The 19,443-nt window shown below is 37.9% G+C and overlaps 1 protein-coding gene across 1 annotated transcript in view; it reads right to left on the reverse strand.

Moving 5' to 3' along the window:
- The window catches only part of MACROD2 (mono-ADP ribosylhydrolase 2), a 2,305,531-nt gene that overhangs the window by 964,765 nt on the left and 1,321,323 nt on the right, over nt 1–19,443 (reverse strand). The window contains exon 6 of the mRNA XM_070382044.1: nt 3,684–3,805. Within this exon, the coding sequence (XP_070238145.1) occupies nt 3,684–3,805 (122 nt within the window). The remainder of the gene's footprint in view (nt 1–3,683; nt 3,806–19,443) is intronic.

Consider the following 19,443-nt stretch of genomic DNA (forward strand, 5'->3'; position numbering starts at 1 on the left):
GCGGTAATAACCCACCCCAACCACACGGGGACAGAAGCTCCTGCACTCCCGACCCACCCAGACCTAGTCCTGTGTATCTCTTCATCTGGCTGTTCAGCTGAATCCTTTACCACGTGCTCTGATAAACTGGTAAAGGCATATACGTGTTTCCCTGAGTTCTGTGACCTGCTCTAGAAAATTAACTGAACCCAAGCAGAGGGTTGGATCATTGGACCTTCCAATCTATGGCCAGTAGATCAGAAGTACAGGTGACAACCTGAGCTTGTGACTACTGGCATTTTAAGCTCACATGTGTGCATCCGCGTTTGTGCGTAGGGCGGGGGAGGGCAGCAGTCTTATGAGACCTGGTGCTTAATTACTCTCTGGGATCTGAGACGATCTCCAGGTGCACAGTATCAGAACTGAGTTAAGTTGCAGGGCACCCGGGTGGTGTTGCAGAGAATTTCTTAGCATGGGAAAATCTCCATACATTTGGTGACCGAAAATGTTGTAAGTGACATGATCTGTGAGAGAAGTAAAGGAGACTCACGGAGAAGAAACTCACATTAGGGAAGAACAAGATTTTTCTCTCCACAGGAGGAAGGAAAAAACTGAGATTTTCCTTTGCAAATATACTAACTGAACACTTCACGCTAATTTATTTCTGTATGAAAACATCAAGAAATGATATGATGATGTCTAGAGGTCTGGTCTTCCAAATATGAAAGCACAAATGTTCTCAATCTCTTAAACCTGCCAAATTATACACTATGAAAATACCTTACATTTAAAGTAACATTACCAAATACTTTTATAGAGAACTATATTATCCAGTTATCTTACATCCATTATTTCAACTGATCCTCATAACAGCCTCTGATGTAGACAGTAATGATTTACTGATTCTTTGCATATAGAAACTGAGGCTACAAATATTGATGTGACTTTTCTATGGTCACACCAAGTTGATCTGATAAATGAGTTTATGAGAAATTTTCTTTAGTATGCATATAAATGAACTCAAGTTAACTTTATTTTCCAGCTTCCCAACCAAGATTTTGATATCAAACATTTCTCTCCATCTGTAGTGATGTCTATAATGTAGAAACTTGTACAATAAAAGATGTGTCCAGTATGATAACTTTTCTAAAAAGTTTCCATTTCCCCCCGTATGACAACAATTTGATGATATTAGCACCATTACCTTTAATGATGGCCAAGAACATGACACTCAATATAAAGTAGAAAGTTTCATTTCCTCCTTCAAGAAAACAAAGTCAGTCAGCTACCATGGAGAACATTATGGAGGGTGTGTGAAATACCAAAAATAGAGTTACCACAGGGTCCAGCAGTCCCACTCTTGGGCATATATCCTAAGAAAACCATGATTTGAAAAGATACATGCACCCCAATGTTCACATGTGATTTAAAATAACCAAGACAGGGAAACAAGCTACATATCTGTCACCAAGTGTATAGATAAAGAAGAAGCAGTATGTATATACAATGGAATATTACTCAGCCATTAAAAAGGATGAGATAATGCCATTTGCAGCAACATGGAGAGACAGTTTATCATATTAAGTGAAGAAAGTCAGAGAAAGACAAGTACCTTGCAATATCACTTATACACGAAGTCTAAAAAATGTGATACAAATAAACTTATTTATAAAACAGAAACAGACTCAGACACAGAAAGTAAACTTATTGTCACCAAAAGGGTGGGATAAGGTAGGAGTTCGAGATTAAGAGATGTGCACTACGATATATAAAATAAACAACAAGGTCTTAGTGTATAGGACGGGAACTATATTCAAAATCTTGCAATAACTCATAATGGAAAACAATCTAAAACAAATATATATATATGGATCACTTTGTTGCTTGCCTAAAACTAGCACAACATTGAAAATCAATATACTTCAATTAAAAAAAGAAAGGAAGGAAGATAATTTTTTATTTTTAGTACGAGACAAGGTATTTGATGGCAACTCCAGTCAACCATGCAAGAATGTAGTGATTAATTTAGCTGGATATTTTCCTTCATATTTTGCTGATATTTCCCATCTACATTTTTATTTACTAATATTGGAATGACTTCACTTAAGTGCCATCACCTGATAATTTTATCCAAATAACATGCAATTAACCCCTCAAAATCATCATCAAATGCATCAACGTAGACCTAATTTCAATATCGGGACAACTAGCGTGTCACACTGTAGGGTATCTGAAAAGTTAATTTAACTTAGTCCATGCTTCTTTCACTGTTTACTTTGCAGTATCAAGTAGAGTAACTACTTGATAAGACGTGATTATTTTAAGGTCATAATAGTTAAGAGATGTTTAGTTTTCCTGTTGAAAGGGTGAGTGCTGCTTATATACTAGACTAGTCTCTTCTTACTAGTTTCAAGGAAATTATTACAGATGCCAGTGAATTTGTTAGTAAATTCTCTTCAGGTCTCAGGGATCATATTTCCCAAATTGGAAACTTCTATACATATCCATTTTCCCAAGCATTTCAGTCCCATTTGCCTCTTTTAATCAAAAAGCTATATTATTGACAAAATATTAATTATTCCCAGAATGTTCAGGCTGCTTTGATTGTTGTTATTTTCATGTAGAGCACAAAATGAGTCAACTGGTTTGGTAGCTTGCTTTGCATCATTCTCTTTGAACTTCCACTTTCTCCTCTAAGATAGAATAGGGTCTTATTAATTCACTTGCAAAGAGAAACATTTTTTTAAATCAAAGGATGAAATGAAATATCTAGCTCTGTTAACAAGGAGGAAAAGATGTAAAAGGCAGCATAATTGGCTTGAAGAAAGTCTTCTTATTTTAAGCAAACCCACTAATGTTCATTGGAAAAGGCCCTTTATAATCATAATAATTCACAAAAAGTACAGTGACCATCCAGTGTTATCTAAATGTGTCTGACCCTCAATGCTCCTTGTGCAAATAATAAAATCACCATAAAACCACCACTTCTGTGAACTTGCAAGGAATACTGATCCATTCAGCCTGTTAAGAAGGCAAGTGTTTATCTTCCTGCCCCATGATTTCAGCAAGGTTATCATCTATCTGAAAAACCCAAGGGATTCTGCCCCAATTAACTTACTATTGTGTATTTACACTCTCATTTTTCTCATAGTTTTATTTTCCCGGTGTAATTGAGATGTAATAAATGTAGGGCATGTTACAAAATAGAAGCAGGTGAATAAACACCTCCAAATCCAGCTAGAGAAGACCCCCTTTCATCTCAGCCTACTGCTATGGGAAAAGATTGGATCCACATTTTCTGAACTCTCCCACCTAAATGTAGAAGGGTAAAACGTAGAAGGGATGTGGCATATCCAAGTATAGAGCATTAGTTTAGGATGACCAAAATCAATCTAAAAGAACAACATCTTTCAAGTTAAAACACACACACATTCATGAACATTTTCTTCAAAAGATAATGACAACAGGGAGAAAATAAATTAGATGTGATGGTTCCAGTTCTGGGATGCTATCATCTTAAATTCAAAATAATTAAGCAATTATGTCAGACATACAAAAAAGTGGAGTCATGATAACCAATAGGCTGTCTCACTTCCTAAGCTGGTTAAACTTAGTTTTCCGAATAACAGAAATTATTTGTGGACAAGATTGATTTCCAGCATATAAAGGCTGAAAAGAATAAGAAATAGCGTAAAAGTACTTACAACTGATCGGATGTTATTTTCTTTCACCAGTTTCAGAGATGATCTATAGCACTTGGCAAGGTCTTCCTTGTGGGAACCGTTAAGGTGACCTCTGGCGATTGGCCCCACAGTGTGGATGACATCTGTAAATGCAAAAGGAAGGAAAAATAGGGTAAACGGGAAATTTTCGCTTTTCACATAACCGTTGCTTTATTTATTTTAGGTATTTGTTCTGGAGTTTAGAGACAAGCAAGCTAAGAAATATTGATGATGCAAATGCTTCTCTGGTAAAATATTTTAGATACCATAGCTTTTTAAAGTAGGCAATATTCCAGGAAGGTGATAATTATGTAAAGGAATCCCCTACCAGTAAATTGTTCTATTGTTATTGGTCAGATCCAAGCATAACAAATTATAATGTAAGATGTGAATAATTGGTACACTGCTGCTGCTGCTGCTGCTCCCCCGTCCCTGGGATTCTCCAGGCAAGAACACTGGAGTGGGTTGCCATTTCCTTCTCCAATGCAAGAAAGTGAAAAGTGAAAGTGAAGTCACTCAGTCATGTCCGACTCTTAGCTACCCTATGGACTGCGGCCTACCAGGCTCCTCCGTCCATGGGATTTTCCAGGCAAGAGTACTGGAGTGGGGTGCCACTGCCTTCTCTAATTAGTACACTGGCAAAAGACAAATCCTCAGTATGAGATAAACAGAAATAATTGCCTACAAAGCATTCTGAATTGACATAGGAAGGAAGAACCAATGTTACATATCACCTTGCATACAAGATAATAGTGTCAGACATTGTAAAAACTATAAAGAAGGGCAAGTTTCTGAAAAAGTCAAAAAATATAATAATAATAATCCTAAAAGTAATCATTTTAAAATATCCATAGCAATTTACAATGCAATCTACCAATGCTCACGCACATAAGATATGCTGGGGATATTAGTTCGTAATAATTCCCTAACTTCTAGTTTTCACTATAGTAAATCTCAAAAATCAATGTATACCTCTCAACCTCTATTTATATTTAAAATACAATATTTAATGTTTTTGCTTTTGCATATAAAACCAGTAATTCTGGCACACATAAACATTTAAATTTAGGAATTTAATGAAATAGAACCGTCCTCATTTTAAGTCAATAAAGATAGTAAGAAAAAAACTAAATTTTAATCCAAATTACTTGAAAAGGCCTTTATTACTCCTGCTTCTCAGTCTTATCTGTTAATCTGGATTATCAACTCATTCCATTGATGTGAATAACAAGAACTGATCAACTTTGATGAAAAAGATAAATTTAGTCTTCTATCATTAGAATATTATAATGAAATGAAATTACTTGCTTTGGCTAATTAGTACCAGTCAATTTCAAAAACAGTAGAAAGAATAAGAACACTTTACTAAAATACAGCTATGGAATACTTAATGGTTTTAAACTGCAGATGAAATTTAAACAGTGGAAGAGAAATCAGGAAGACAAAAATCTTTGTTGATTGTCTGCTAAATGTCAAGAGTATTATTTGATGTTGAGAAAATCCCCAAATGTTGATTTCAACTTTTAACAGCTTTAAACAGTATTTAAATCCTTGTTCAGATAATGCTGACGATGATATCTTGTGATCAAAATAGGCAGAAACCTTATTAGTGAGTTCAGATGTTGATTTCAGACAAACCTGGTTTTAAAGTGAGAACTGCTATGATTCAGAAAGACAAAATAGAGGGAGATTAGGTTAAAGACGCTTACTCCTTGGAAGGAAAGTTATGACCAACCTAGATAGCATATTCAAAAGCAGAGACATTACTTTGCCAACAAAGGTTCGTCTAGTCAAGGCTATGGTTTTTCCTGTGGTCATGTATGGATGTGAGAGTTGGACTGTGAAGAAGGCTGAGCGCCGAAGAATTGATGCTTTTGAACTGTGGTGTTGGAGAAGACTCTTGAGAGTCCCTTGGACTGCAAGGAGATCCAACCAGTCCATTCTGAAGGAGATCAGCCCTGGGATTTCTTTGGAAGGAATGATGCTAAAGCTGAAACTCCAGTACTTTGGCCACCTCATGCGAAGAGTTGACTCATTGGAAAAGACTCTGATGCTGGGAGGGATTGGGGGTAGGAGGAGAAGAGACGACAGAGGATGAGATGGCTGGATGGCATCACTGACTCAATGGACGTGAGTTTGAGTGAACTCTGGGAGTTGGTGATGGAAAGGGAGGCCTGGTGTGTTGTGATTCATGGGGTCGCAAAGAGTCGGACACGACTGAGCAACTGAACGGAACTGAACTGAACTGAGGTTGTATTTAGCATAGGCTTGCATGCACTCCTGTGCACACACACACACACACACACTAATGTTTTTTTGTGTAATAACAAGAATTGTAACATGATTGCAACATGATTTCCCAAAGCAGGTAAGATATGGGTTTAAAGTGAAAGTCGCTCAGTCGAGTCTGACTCTTTGTCCCCATGGACTATACAGTCCATGGAATTCTCCAGGCTAGAATACTGGAGTGGTAGCCTTTCCCTTCTCCAGGGGATCTTCCCAACCCAGGGATCGAACACAGGTCTTTTGCATTGCAGGCAGATTTTTTACCAGCTAAGCCACAAGGGAAGCCCAAGAGTATTGGAGTGGGTAGCCTATCCCTTCTCCAAATGATCTTCCTGACCCAGAATCAAACCCTGCATTGCAGGTGGATTCTTAACCAACTGAGCTATTGGGGAAGCCCCCTGTACCTATATTTAAAGTTTTACCATGATTTTAATATGCAAACTGAGTCTAACCTACCTTATAAGTGGACATGTAGTACAAGATACATCTTGGGTATCTCAGTTACCAAAGAATATTAGACAGTAGTCAAGAATTTTTAGAGATGAAAAGGACAGTATGGAAAATTTAATCCATTCTTCCCTTGCTCAGTGGATCCATAGGAGAAGGAATTATGCCCAAAGTCTCAGATCAATATAGGGAGACACATTGTCACAAAAGCAATATGATTGTGAATTAACTTTTCTCAATACAGCTGTTTGTTGAAGGCAATAGCGTACATTTGTATATATACAGTTTTCCATGCTTACCGTGAATTCTATTCCTTTAGCCTCATACTTTGTATACATGCAAATTCTCATTGGCTATCACTATGCAAGGAACTACCCTAAAACTTGGTAACACATTTTATCTTAACAAAATCTTCAAACAAAAACATGTTTTCTTAACAAAAATCACCACTTGATTATTTTAATGACTTTTTTGGATCAACAATTCTGAAATGGCTCAGCTGGAGGGTCTGGCAGGCATGGAGCCCCAGAAAAGTCATAGTTACGCAGCAGCTAAGGCTGAGCAGGGACTCACCATGGGGGCCGGTTTGGGTTTTCTGATGAAACCTCAGAACAGTCAGATTGCTCACGGGACAGCGCAGGGCTTCAACACCAAATGCCGGAACTGGAAGCTGTGTCATCTTTTCTCTCAGCCTTGGGACTGACAGTGTCACCATCACTGTACCCTGATTGCTTACAACTGTCACAGTTCCACCCATTTCAAGTGGACTGTGGACATGTTTTAAAATGGGCACAAGGAAGGATTCCCCAGACACCCAGGGCTTTCTTTGGAGTTAGCAGGTTTATCAAATACGAAGTCTTGAGGTAGATGAATAAGATATCATAGGAAAAACTGATATGATTATTTCCATGCAGGTGTTCATGAAAACAGTATGGGGGTCCTTCAGAAAATTAAAAACAGAATTACCATGTGATCCAACAATATACTTCTGAGTATTTATTCAATGGAAAGAAAAACATCCCCAATAGATATGTGCCCCTCCGTGTTCACTGCAGCACTGTTTACAACAGCCCAGCTGGTAGCTCAGCTGGTAAAGAATCCACCCGCAATGCAGGAGACCCCAGTTTGATTCCTGTGTAGAGAAGATCTCCTGGGGAAGGGATAGGCTACCCACTCCAGTATTCTTGGGCTTCCCTGATGGCTCAGATGGTAAAGAATCCAGATGCCTGCAATGCAGGAGACCTGGGTTTGATACCTGGGTTTGGAAGATCCCCTGGAGGAAGGCAGAGCAGCCCACTCCAGTATTCTTGCCTAGAGAATCCCCATGGACAGAGGAGCCTGGTAGGCTACAGTTCTTGGGATTGCAAAGAGTCAGACATGACTGAGCAACTAAACATGGTGCAGTTCATTGATATAATCGGTTTCCAGTGATGGATGAATGGATAGTATATATATATGTATATATATATATATATATATTCCATACACAATGGAATACTATTCAACCATAAAAATGAAGAAAGTTCTCCCATTCATGAGAATATGGATGGAACTTGAGGACATTACACTAAGTAAAATAAATCAGAGAGAGGAAGACAAATACTGCACTATCTCGCTTATATGTAGACTTTTTAAAAAGCAAACAAACAGCAATCTCATAGACACAGAGAACAGATCGGTTCTTGTTAGAGGCAGGGGACAGAAAGGAAGGCATGAAGTGGATGAAAGAGGTCAAAAGGTACAAACTTTCAGTGATAAACAAGTTCTGGGAATATAATGCACAGTATGGTGACCGCCGTTGATAATACCATATTGTATATTTGAAAGTTGCTGAAAGAGTAGATCTTGTAAGTTTTAATCAGAAAAAAGAAATCTATTTCCAGTATGAAGTTCTCAGACATATTATTTTAATAAGTCAACTGCTGATTTAATTTAAAAAAAAATCAGAACTAGAGGAAGATTGAATATGAAATTAATATGCTTACTAATTGCAAATACAATCCAATTTTGAGCTCACAGAACACCTGTAGCTCCTAGATAGAACTGCCTGGCCCTGCACAAATTTTGTTTTTTCCTCTGTCTCAAAATCTGGCAGGAACTTGTAGGCAAATGAGAGGGCAGGGATTACTGTTACAGAATCAGCATTATATCTCCCTGTGAGCCATGACAGTAATGCTGTTTCCCTGAAATGTCTGGCTCTGCATTCCAGAAAGGAAGAGCAGCCTTTGTGCACGTGAAGCCCTTTCTTACACAACTGAGGAAAGTCAAGAAAACGGTGTGATCTGCACATTTCATCAGCACTTCAAACGCAACTCCTGGAAGAGGTATGGAAAACGAGATGGCAGGCCCTTGCGTGCTTTATCTGACTATAACCTGTGGCAAGACAAATGAGCCTGTTTTTGCTCATCTATTTCTGAAATCAATCAGCCTCTAAATCAGCTCTTTTGTTTTGAAGCTGTAACCACCACCTTGTGTTCCCCCAGCTTGTTCTACCCTGGGAAATTAGTCTCAAGTCTATAGAAAAGGAGGGTAGGATGGAAGGTCTGCTTTGAAGGGGATGCCGGAGGGAGCCTGCTTTCATTTCCAAATGTGTAAATTGAAAAATGTGCAGGTGGAAGGCCAAATAAATATTGAAAGCAGTAGAATCATTTACTAAGATTCGATCAGACTTCTGCTTGATAAAACAAATGCAGCAAAAACATTCTGTGAAAAAATATTAGCATAATGAATTTTGAAACAAATGAGGGAACCTATATAGGTTGCTCTCATCGTTTTCCATTTGAGAAGCAACTGTGCCACGTTCAAACTGTTAATGAACAGTCAGACCAGAAGTAGAATCAATTACACATTGCTTTCATTCACTCCATTCTTGTATTCATAAGCATAATCGGTCCATCTAACTGACTGCATAATGATGCCATGCCCTGTCAGTCATATTCAAATTGCATGAATTTTAAGAAGAAAACCAATGCATGGGATTAAATTGATTTTCTTTTCTAGAGCTACAACCACAAAACCAAGCACTAAAAGTATTATTTGCAAATCTTATTGGCCAATTTATATGATAAGCACCACCAATCTATGACCCAAAACAGAATACTTGAAGTTCGGTTAATGGGAAATTGAATTACAACCTGATAGCATTACAAAGTAAACGCTGCCTTTTCTTTCCATATAGGTCAATGTTTTTCATATCCACATTTTCAAAGCTTGTTTTTATTATATTTCAAGAAACAATCAATTGTCCATAAGATGTTCCTTTTCAACCTACAGCAGACATCAGTGAGATTGTGTTTCAGCTTCAGCACATTTCCAAGTTTGGATTATTCTCGTACTCATTTCTTCAGGTACATGTCTGATTTCTTTCCATGCTCAGAAAGACTAGTCATACAGCTCTGTGCATGGGTTTGGGATAAACTAGCACTTACAATGCTATTTTCTAGTCTATTTTCCTTTGAGTCTGTGAGTTGAGCTTGTTGTCTTTGTTTGTTTTCCCCTTCAATGTTCTTAGTTACAAAGGACTTCTAGTTTACTTCTCTGAGCCTTCTTAGATCTCTGTGTCTAGGATTAAATATACAGTAGCTAAACACCATTTGCACTTTACAGCTGATACGGACACACAGAATACACTGTCAAAACTTGAACTAGTACACTCAATTCATTTTCAGGCTTGAATCCCATTTTTACATGGAAATAAGATAGCATTGTTTGGGGCATCTTGTATTGACAATGTTTGTGCTTCACTGACTTCACAGTTGTAAAGTTTTAAGCTTAAATTGTGAGGATCAAGTCTTAAAATAGTAATTGAGCACTTTCTACCAAAAATGTTATCCTTCAGATTAAAAAGAAGAAGAAAGAAGGGGCAAAGCCCATTTGCAATTTGTTACCAGCTCTCCTTCTTCTGCCAAAGATTTATTTTAGGTCAGTCCTAATGGGACTGTGTCCTCTTTCAACCAGACACCTACCCATAAGGGTCTATTTGCAATAATATAGATTGCATTTCTATAAAACAGATATCCTATGGTCAGCCATTTATAGGATCTTTGAGATTCCACAGGATACTGTGGGCATATTTCCAACAGAGAGAGGTCTCAGAGAGACTGTGGGAAGCTGAATTTTCTGCAAAATTCCAACATTTCCACCATCATTTTAGAATGAACCAAAAGAGAGCACATCCTAGAAGGAAGTGAGTCAAATACATGGCATTTGTAATGTTTGAATAGCAGGGGTTGAGAGGAGGTAAGCCGACATAGACAATACGAGTTTTTCAAGGAAAATAATAATAAGGCCTTTGTTCCAGTTCAAGGGATAGGCAGCCACTTGCAGCTTTTTCAGAGAAATGTAAAACCAGTACTTTATTAAGACGCAAAGGGAAAGTGGGCTTTAAAATTCTATGTAGTCAGTAACAATAAATGAATGTCAGTCCCCACTGCAAGGATGTCTCCACACATGCAGAATCTGGGCTGGGACTCAAGTGCCAGAGGAGTCAACTTGCTTGCTTGTCACCAACCTTCCTTTTCAGCTCCCTTGCCACCCCACATCTGGACAAGAAAGATTTTTTGCCGTCATTCCCTCAGTCATTAATTCTATCCTTTATTCAATGAATAAATTCATGAAGTGCCAGGTACATAAGGCAACTGCTCTACGCACTCACAACAAACAGCTTGTGAGCTTTTTCTGACTCCACATCTTTCCTGGTATTGAGAAAGCCCCTCCACTTTGCCTCTCAAAATCCTTCCCATCCCATGAAACTAAAAAAAAAAAAAACAAAAAAAACAAAACCTGACCTTCTTTGAACTAAATTGAACTCATTTCTCCTCTTTTGGTCTCCAATATCATTTATGTTTGACCATTTACTTGACTTTTAACATGAACATTTCTGTACACATGACTAAGAAGATTCCATCATTCAGAGCTCTTCAGTAACACAGCAAGCATTCTGCCATAGGAGGCAGGTGATTTCCTGTCATCAGAGGCAATCAAACATGACTACATATGCATCGAGTCCTTCTAACTCGGATGCTATGATCCTGTGTTTCCTGGCTTCACATATAAACTCTGCTTCCACTGGAGAAGACATGACCCATCTATGCCTGAGTCTCCCACAAAGTCAAGAATGCTATGGGAACCGTTGCCTAAGAGATAATTAGTGAATTTCTGAGTGGTTCAATAAAAGTTGGCCCAATGTAATCAATCTAACCAGAGATGATACACTGGATTAGAGGAAACAATGAGGTGGCATGGACAGTCTGGACTGAGCAAGCAGTGGAATGTAGTTCGACTGGTTCGGATCATTCAACACTAATTTTTATAGAGCTGAGAATCTGTTTCTTCACAGAACGACTCAGCAAAGCGTCATCAAAGGTTTCCTAATAACTGGACTACAGACAAAAAAAAAAAAAAAAACAACTCTAACACCATCACACTTTTTAATAAAAGCTAAAAGATTCTTCCCAAAGACTTCCAACAAGAAAAAATGTGTAGTGATTTTTTTTTGCCTTTTTCTGCAAGAGATAATTAAATAAATGCATTTTAAAAACATGTCACTTCCCTCATCTGCATATGGTTCATTTTAGAATAAATTGGCTTTGTTCTAGAGATTGGTTTTGGCTCTCAAATCACAAAATGGAAAATTACAGACTCTCTACATGTCTTCTCAAAAACTTAATGGGATCACTTTTCACATTTCTTTAAAAAGTGACATTTGGGTATAATAAACACACCTTTCCATCAAAATAAACCAAACTGCTCCCAGAGCTCAGTCCATTCATAAGACAGTGCTGGGCTACAGCTACTCCATACCTTGATAATTGTGCTCTCTTTTGGTTGCACTTTCATGGTCTACTCATCCACAAGGTTCCACATCTAATTATATAGAGGAACGTTTGTATTTAGAAAAGACAACTGAGGACAGAACATTTTAAGAGATTAACATCAATTCTAGACAGACCCCTCAACTCCCCACTTGTGTCCCTCACAAGTATCCTATCTACTTTTTGCCTATCAAAAAAAAAGAGAAAGAAACACATTGATTCTAAAAGAAAGAATACATGGAAATCTGTATACAGAGAAGTTGCATTTTTCACGAGTTCCCTTATACAAATTCAGTGATATGAACAAGGGGTTAGCAGCAGTGAAAATGACAAATGTTTAAATAGTAAGGGCAATTTCACGAAACATTTCCATAATGAGTGTCTGCTCTCGTATGAACATGAAGTTACATTGCTGGACCCCAGGAATGTCACCCACTTCTCAGATATGATTGGTGCTTTGTGCATAATAGAATCAGTTTTCAAACTTTTTGGTTTCAGGACTCTATAAAGTCTTAAAAATAACTGAGCACCTGTGAGAACTTTTGTTTTGGTGGGTCATATCTATCATACGGGGCTTCCCTGGTGACTCAGTTGGTAAAGAATCTGCCTGCAATGCAGGAGATGCAGGTTCAATCCCTGGTTTGGGAAGATCCCCTGGAGAAGCAAATGGCAACCTAATACAAGTATTCTTGCCTGGAAAATCCCATGGACCAAGGAGCATGGCAGGCTATCGTCCATGGGGTCAAAAGAGTCAGGCATGACTTAGTGACTAAACCACCACCACCATATATCACACAAGAAAACAAAAGCATTTACGGTAAACTATCAGGAAAATGATGTTATCACATGTCAGCTAACTTCTGGAAAACTGCACTGCACACTCAAGAGACAAAGAGAGGGAAAATGCAAACAATTTCTGAATATTATTATGCACATGGAACTGACCTCACAAATCCCCTGAAAGAGGTATCCTTAAACCACACTTTGAGAATTGCTACACTAGAGTTTGTTGCTATGCAGATCTAGTAACTAAATATAAATAACACCGCTTCTATGGAAAATTGACACCATTAACTACTGTACCTGGTTCTCAAGTTTGAAGAAGCAGTGATCTCTTTCAGTTCTATAGGGGAAACTACATGTACTGGACTTGTTAAGAAATGATACTTCTCTGCTTCAACTTTTGTATGAGTTGAGGGATTTTAAAAGAGTAATCTTGCATATGTGTGTGTTAAGCTGTGCGGTCATGCCAGCACCATGTGACGCTATGGACTGTAGCCTGCCAGGTTCCTCTGTCCATGGGAGTCTCCAGGCAAGAAGACTGGGGAGGGTTGCCATATCCTCCTCCAGAGGATCTTCCAACCCAGCGATCAAATCTGAGTCTCTCAAGTCTCCTGCATTGGCAGGCAGGTTCTTTACCACTAGTGCCATCTAGGAAGCTCAAAAGAATAATTTTAACTGAATGCAAAACTGTCTTTTGGGTCTAAAGTATCTCAATCTTAGAACCTAATTTCTCTTTCCACTTCTGTGAGATAGTGATCAGATCATCTCTACTTGCCAACATCTTTTGAATAAAAAAGCTCTTGTTAAATAAGCAGTTTGCAAGGACTCAAGAAGTCTAAGATGACTTTCAACTGATTTTAGTAGAGAATGAAATGGCAGACTCAGCTTTTTAAACACAAATGCTCCAAGATAACCCAGGATAAAGTGGAGAGGGGTCCTTTAGGATCGTGCATTCCCAAGAGAAGTCGTGACCACAGTTTCCTTCCTCGTACTTCCTTCGTCATAGAATGAGTTGGAAGCTACGGAAGGGAAGGAAACCAGCTAACATTAAGCCAGATTGGAAGGAATGAGAAAGGGACAGACAATTCAAGAAACTTAAAGGTTCTGGCCAATTTTGATGATGGTTTCAATGTGGATGGGAGAAAAGAGAGAAAGAGTTGAAATTCATCCTAAGTAACTTCACTCTGGGTGACTGAGGGGATGATAGGAATGGCAAAATCAGAAGAGTAATTGAGACCCAAATTATTGTAGTGTTTGTAAGTCTTCTAGAAATCCATCCTTAACATAAAAATAAAATGCAGAAAGGGGACAAGGATAAGAGAGGATGAGTAAGAGAAACAAAATGTGTACAGTTGAAGGCAACTAATTTTCCTCTCTCAAAGTACATTTTTCCCCTCCTTCCCTGCCTATTTTGGGTCTGACATAGAATCACTCAAGGGAACAGAGTATATCACTGAGCCTTTCCAGCGTAATTCATTGTGAGGGTAAGATTCAAAGAGGTCAAAACAAGTGCTTCTGCAAGATTATTTAGTGGAAGCCATTAATGTAAAACCACTCTAAGAAAACCAAGATACCTTTTCATAGTGATTCAGATGCTAACAATGAAGTGTCTGCCTGGGAGCTCTGATAATTAAGTAATGAATGCCAGATTTCAAAAGAAAGAAATACCTGTAAGTGAATAAATAATATCTGGTGCTTGATTCTCTAGTAATATACTATTGTGTAGGCCAATGAATAAACATTCCAATTTTTATTTGAAAATGGGTTCAAGCGCAAGATGATATGATAACATGACTGAAGAGGGGCTCTGGTGAGAGAAGTAAGTGGAGTGGAAGGATGAGTAGTTTATTATGAGTAGGAGAGTATTGTAAAGAAGTCTTTAAAGACCTCAGAAAAGGATGATCACTAGAATGTGACCATCACATAGTTATAACCGGATAGGATGATACGAAGAAAGAACGAGAAAACAAGTCTTCATATCCCAATGGGAAATCCCACTCACTGACTAGGCAAACTTGGTCAAATTAGTTTTCCTCTCTTCTCTATAAAAAACAGAAAAATATTTACTTTTCAACTTAATAATGGGGAATAAATTAGCTATTATATGTGAAAGCATCCAGCATAGTACCTGGAATGTTGTAGGAGAACTCCAACTTCACTGATTATTATTAATACTTACAGTTAAATGTATTCACATTGTATATAAATAGCAGAACAATAAGCTCTTTCATATTTAATCAATATTTCACCATTACACTCTCAAAATTCCTAACTATTCTTAGAAACTGATTATGTCAGAATTTGTACTTTACTGGCTTCTTTGCTTCTACTATTTCTTGGACTCCTGGTTTTCTCTTTCTTAAACTCTTTCTTTCCCCCCAAATATTTGAATAATTCTTTCAGAGATTATCTGTAGCTAAGAATTTTCTAAGTCACTGGATTTTTCAAAAGCTTTTAGTTTGTTCTCATTTCTGAATGTTAGTTTTCTAGTATCTATGACCCTAGGTTCAAATTAATTTTTCTCTCAGAATTTTGACAATTTAGCTTCATTTACTTCTACCATGAGAAAAAGCCAGTTTGATTTTTACACCTCCATAAGTAAGCTGGATTTCTTTTTCCCTCCAGAAGTTCTGTGAACTTCCAATTTATACCCAGAATTCTGAATTCTGTCTAGGTTCTCTTAGGACAGGAATTCTTTTTTCCATCTTAGTTATGAAGTCGTTACTATTCTTTCCTTTTCTCCATTTGTTCTATAAGTCTTAATAGATGGGTTGCATATGTCTGAGAGTAAATCTCAATTGTTCTAACTTTCAAATATTTAATCTGCTGCACATTCTAGACTATTTCCTTGACCTATTCTTTGGATCAATGAGTTAATTGTCAGCTGTTTCCTTTCCATTATGCATTTCTTCATTTGAAAACTTCTGTTCTTGTTTTAACTTCCAGGAATTTTTATTTCTCTTGTTAGTACTTCTTTTTTTTAAATACTACATGCCTTACATATAGTTCTTTTATCTACCAACTCGTTTACTGGCTATAAACCCTGTTGCTGTCCAGGCTAAGACTCTTATAGCTAGCTCTTAATGGATCTGAATTCACTTAATGTATGCCTTCATGTTTTTTTGTGATATTTCTAAAAAGTGAAAGTGTCAGTTGCTCAGTCATGTCTGATTCTTTGTGACCCCGTGGACCATAGTCTGCCAGCCTCCTCTGCCCATGGGATTTCTCAGCAAGAATACTGGAGTGGGCTGCCATTTCCTTCTCCAGGGGATCTTCCCAACCAAGGGATGGAACCTGCATCCCTTGCGTCTCCTGCATCAGCAGGTGGATTCTTCAGTGCTGAGCCACCAGGGAAGCCTGGACCATACAAATTATATATATTTTCATCACATTTTTATTTCTAATGCAAATAAGTAATCCCTGTCAGGGCACCTCAAATAAGATAAAAAGATATTTGTAATGCTCTAATTGATGACTGACTTACATAAACAGACATTTTAATAAGAGATATACTTCTTAGGTAGCTAACAACAGAATTATAGAAATTGCTAAGATGCTCACAGCTTTTTTTTAAATGATAAAAGGTATGATTTTATTTTCCCAACATGATAAAGCAGCATATGCTTCCAAATTGAAAATACATACACACACACACACACACACAGAGGAAAAAAAGGAGGAAAAATATTCAGTGTTTTCATGACTCAAAACATATCTATCCACATCATTCTAGCTATTTCACAGTGCTTCTTTTATTTATTTTTTTTAATTTAAACTTATTTATTTTAATTACAGGCTAATTATTTTACAATATTGTATTGGTTTTGCCATACATCAACATGAATCCACCACGGGTGTACACGGGTTCTCTTAGAATTGATTACAACACTATTCCAAGTCAGACCTACTTTAGACCCCATCTTTTATAAATATTATACATTTTAAATAAAAACAGATTATATGTTTACCAGAAGAGAATAGTCAAATATGAAGAGTTGTTCTTAGATACCTAATCATTTTGCATTAATTACAAATCCTATTTACACTTGTTAAACTAAAATGGGATATTTATTTTTACCCTAACCAGTAGATCTATATGCATTACACACTTTGCAGTCCAGAGATATTTAAAACGGAAACACATGAAGCAGCTAAATTATTTTCTAAAGCATCCTTTCTGTACAACATTTTGAATACACAGAAGACAACATGTTCCAACAACGTTCTAATAGGATTTTTAACAGTGTTACTGCTTATTTCATCCCCAAAGACTAACGTCTTAGTTTTCTCTACTATAGTAAATGGACTGCAAGACACTGCTGTCTAAAAAAGACCCTAAAGAACAACAAATTTAAACTTTTTAATGGAATCATCATTGACAATTTTATTGATGGAATAATACAAAAGGTTTCATAGGATAGAACCAAATATCTTTTATTTCTATGCCTTTTGATCTTCCCTTTAAACAGAGAAAAATAGCCGTAAATAACCCAGAGCTGCAATTGATTTATAAAATTTCATGAAGACAACTCTTTCCCCTTTCAAATATACACTAGGGGCTTAAGAATCCACCCGCGGGGTAGGAATCCCTGGAATCCCTTCAGAGTCCACACTGGGGTTCTAGAAGCCTCTGAAATGCCAAATCCTGTGGGAAACAAATGATGGCATTCATCTAAAGGGCTCAGTTCAGTTCAGTTCAGTCGCTCAGTAGTGTCCGACTCTTTGTGACCCCATGAATTGCAGCATACCAGCACGCCAGGCCTCCCTGTCCATCACCAACTCCTGGAGTTCACTCAAACTCATGTCCATCGAGTCGCTGATGCCATCCAGCCATCTCATCCTCTGTCGTCCCCTTCTCCTCCTGCCCCCAATCCCTCCCAGCATCAGAGTCTTTTCCAATGAGTCAGCTCTTCGCATGAGGTGGCCAAAGTATTGGAGTTTCAGCTTTAGCATCAGTCCTTGCAAAGAACACCCAGGACTGATCTCCTTCAAGTCATTGCTATTCTGGACATGGCCAGAGGAGCCATATCTGGTCCTGGCCTGGGAGCTGGAGTGAACATAAAAGGTTAAAGGAGAAGTAAAAGGTTCTTCCTGTTGTCGAAAGGGAAAATGTCCCTTGGAATTTTCTTGAGATGGAAAGAATAATCGCCTTCCCAGGACACAGCTGATTTCATTTGTAGCTTCTAATAAATCTGGCTTTATTGTATGATTCCAGTGAAAGCTCTGTGGGCTCATCAGAGGTGTGTGTAGGGCCTCTCACAAACCACTGGCTTTTGCTGAAATCTTCATTATTCTTTATGGCATGCACCTGCCAACCTGTTGGAATGCCTTCACTCAAGGAAAAGGGCCTAGAACCAGAAGAGCCCACACCCTGGACATACCCCAGCCCATCCCATGCCAAGGCCTTGGCTCACCTTCACTTCTGCAGGTTTGATTTCCCAAGAATTTTCCAATCCAGTGTGAACTCTGCCCATGTTAGAATTCTCAACTGAAAAGAAGAGGACTCTGAAGACACTTGTTTGCCAAGAAGATCTCCCTGTAGATATTGCTTTTGGCTACAGCCATGCCCTTGCTGGGTACTCTCATTTAATCCTAAGCACTTGCTATGTCAACAAGGCATCTCACCATTTTGCACCTCCTAGATATCTGGGACAGTGGTTCTCAAACTTGAAGTACATCAAAAGCATCTGGGAGGGCTTGTTACAACCCAGGCTGCTGGGTAACACTCCTAGAGTCTCTGATTCAGTAGATCTGGGATGAGGTGGGGGTGGGAACCAAGAATTTGCATTTTTAACGAGTTTCCTTGACCCTGGTGTTGCTGTCTGAGGAAACACATGGGTCTAGGAACCAATTATCAGTCTAAACCAATAATGGCAATCTGTAGTTCTTTAACCAAAATTCCACCCATGTCTTGCTACTTTAAGTTTTGACTTGCCATCCAAGGTTCTGACCTTGATTTTTATCAAATGGATTGACCCAACCACTGTGCCTTTAGCTATAACTTTTGGCTTATACACTGTGTTAACAATCTTGTTCCATTAACCTGTATGGCCTTTCCTGACCTGCCATGCCCATGCCCATCTGTCACACACACTAATGACAATCTACACTTTGAATAATAATCCCAAACCAAAAGTTTTCTTGTTCAATCTCTACTTCAGTTCTCATAAATTATATCAAACAGCTACAAAGATAAGAGCATTTTGGACAAATATTATGGTACAGAGAGTTCATTTTGGATTAAATATCAACAGAACATTAATAACAGAGACACTGATTGAAATTGTTTAAATTATAAGAAGATCAAGGTATATGCACACTAATTGAAAACAGTGCTTAAAGAAAGCATGTTTCTGAAGTGAGTCAAAGAACAAGCTGGCCAAACTGAAGAAGAAAAGCTAAATAAGTAATTT

This window comes from Bos mutus, chromosome 13 (genome assembly GCF_027580195.1).
Source record: "Bos mutus isolate GX-2022 chromosome 13, NWIPB_WYAK_1.1, whole genome shotgun sequence".
In the NCBI taxonomy this organism is placed as follows: Eukaryota; Metazoa; Chordata; class Mammalia; order Artiodactyla; family Bovidae; genus Bos; species Bos mutus.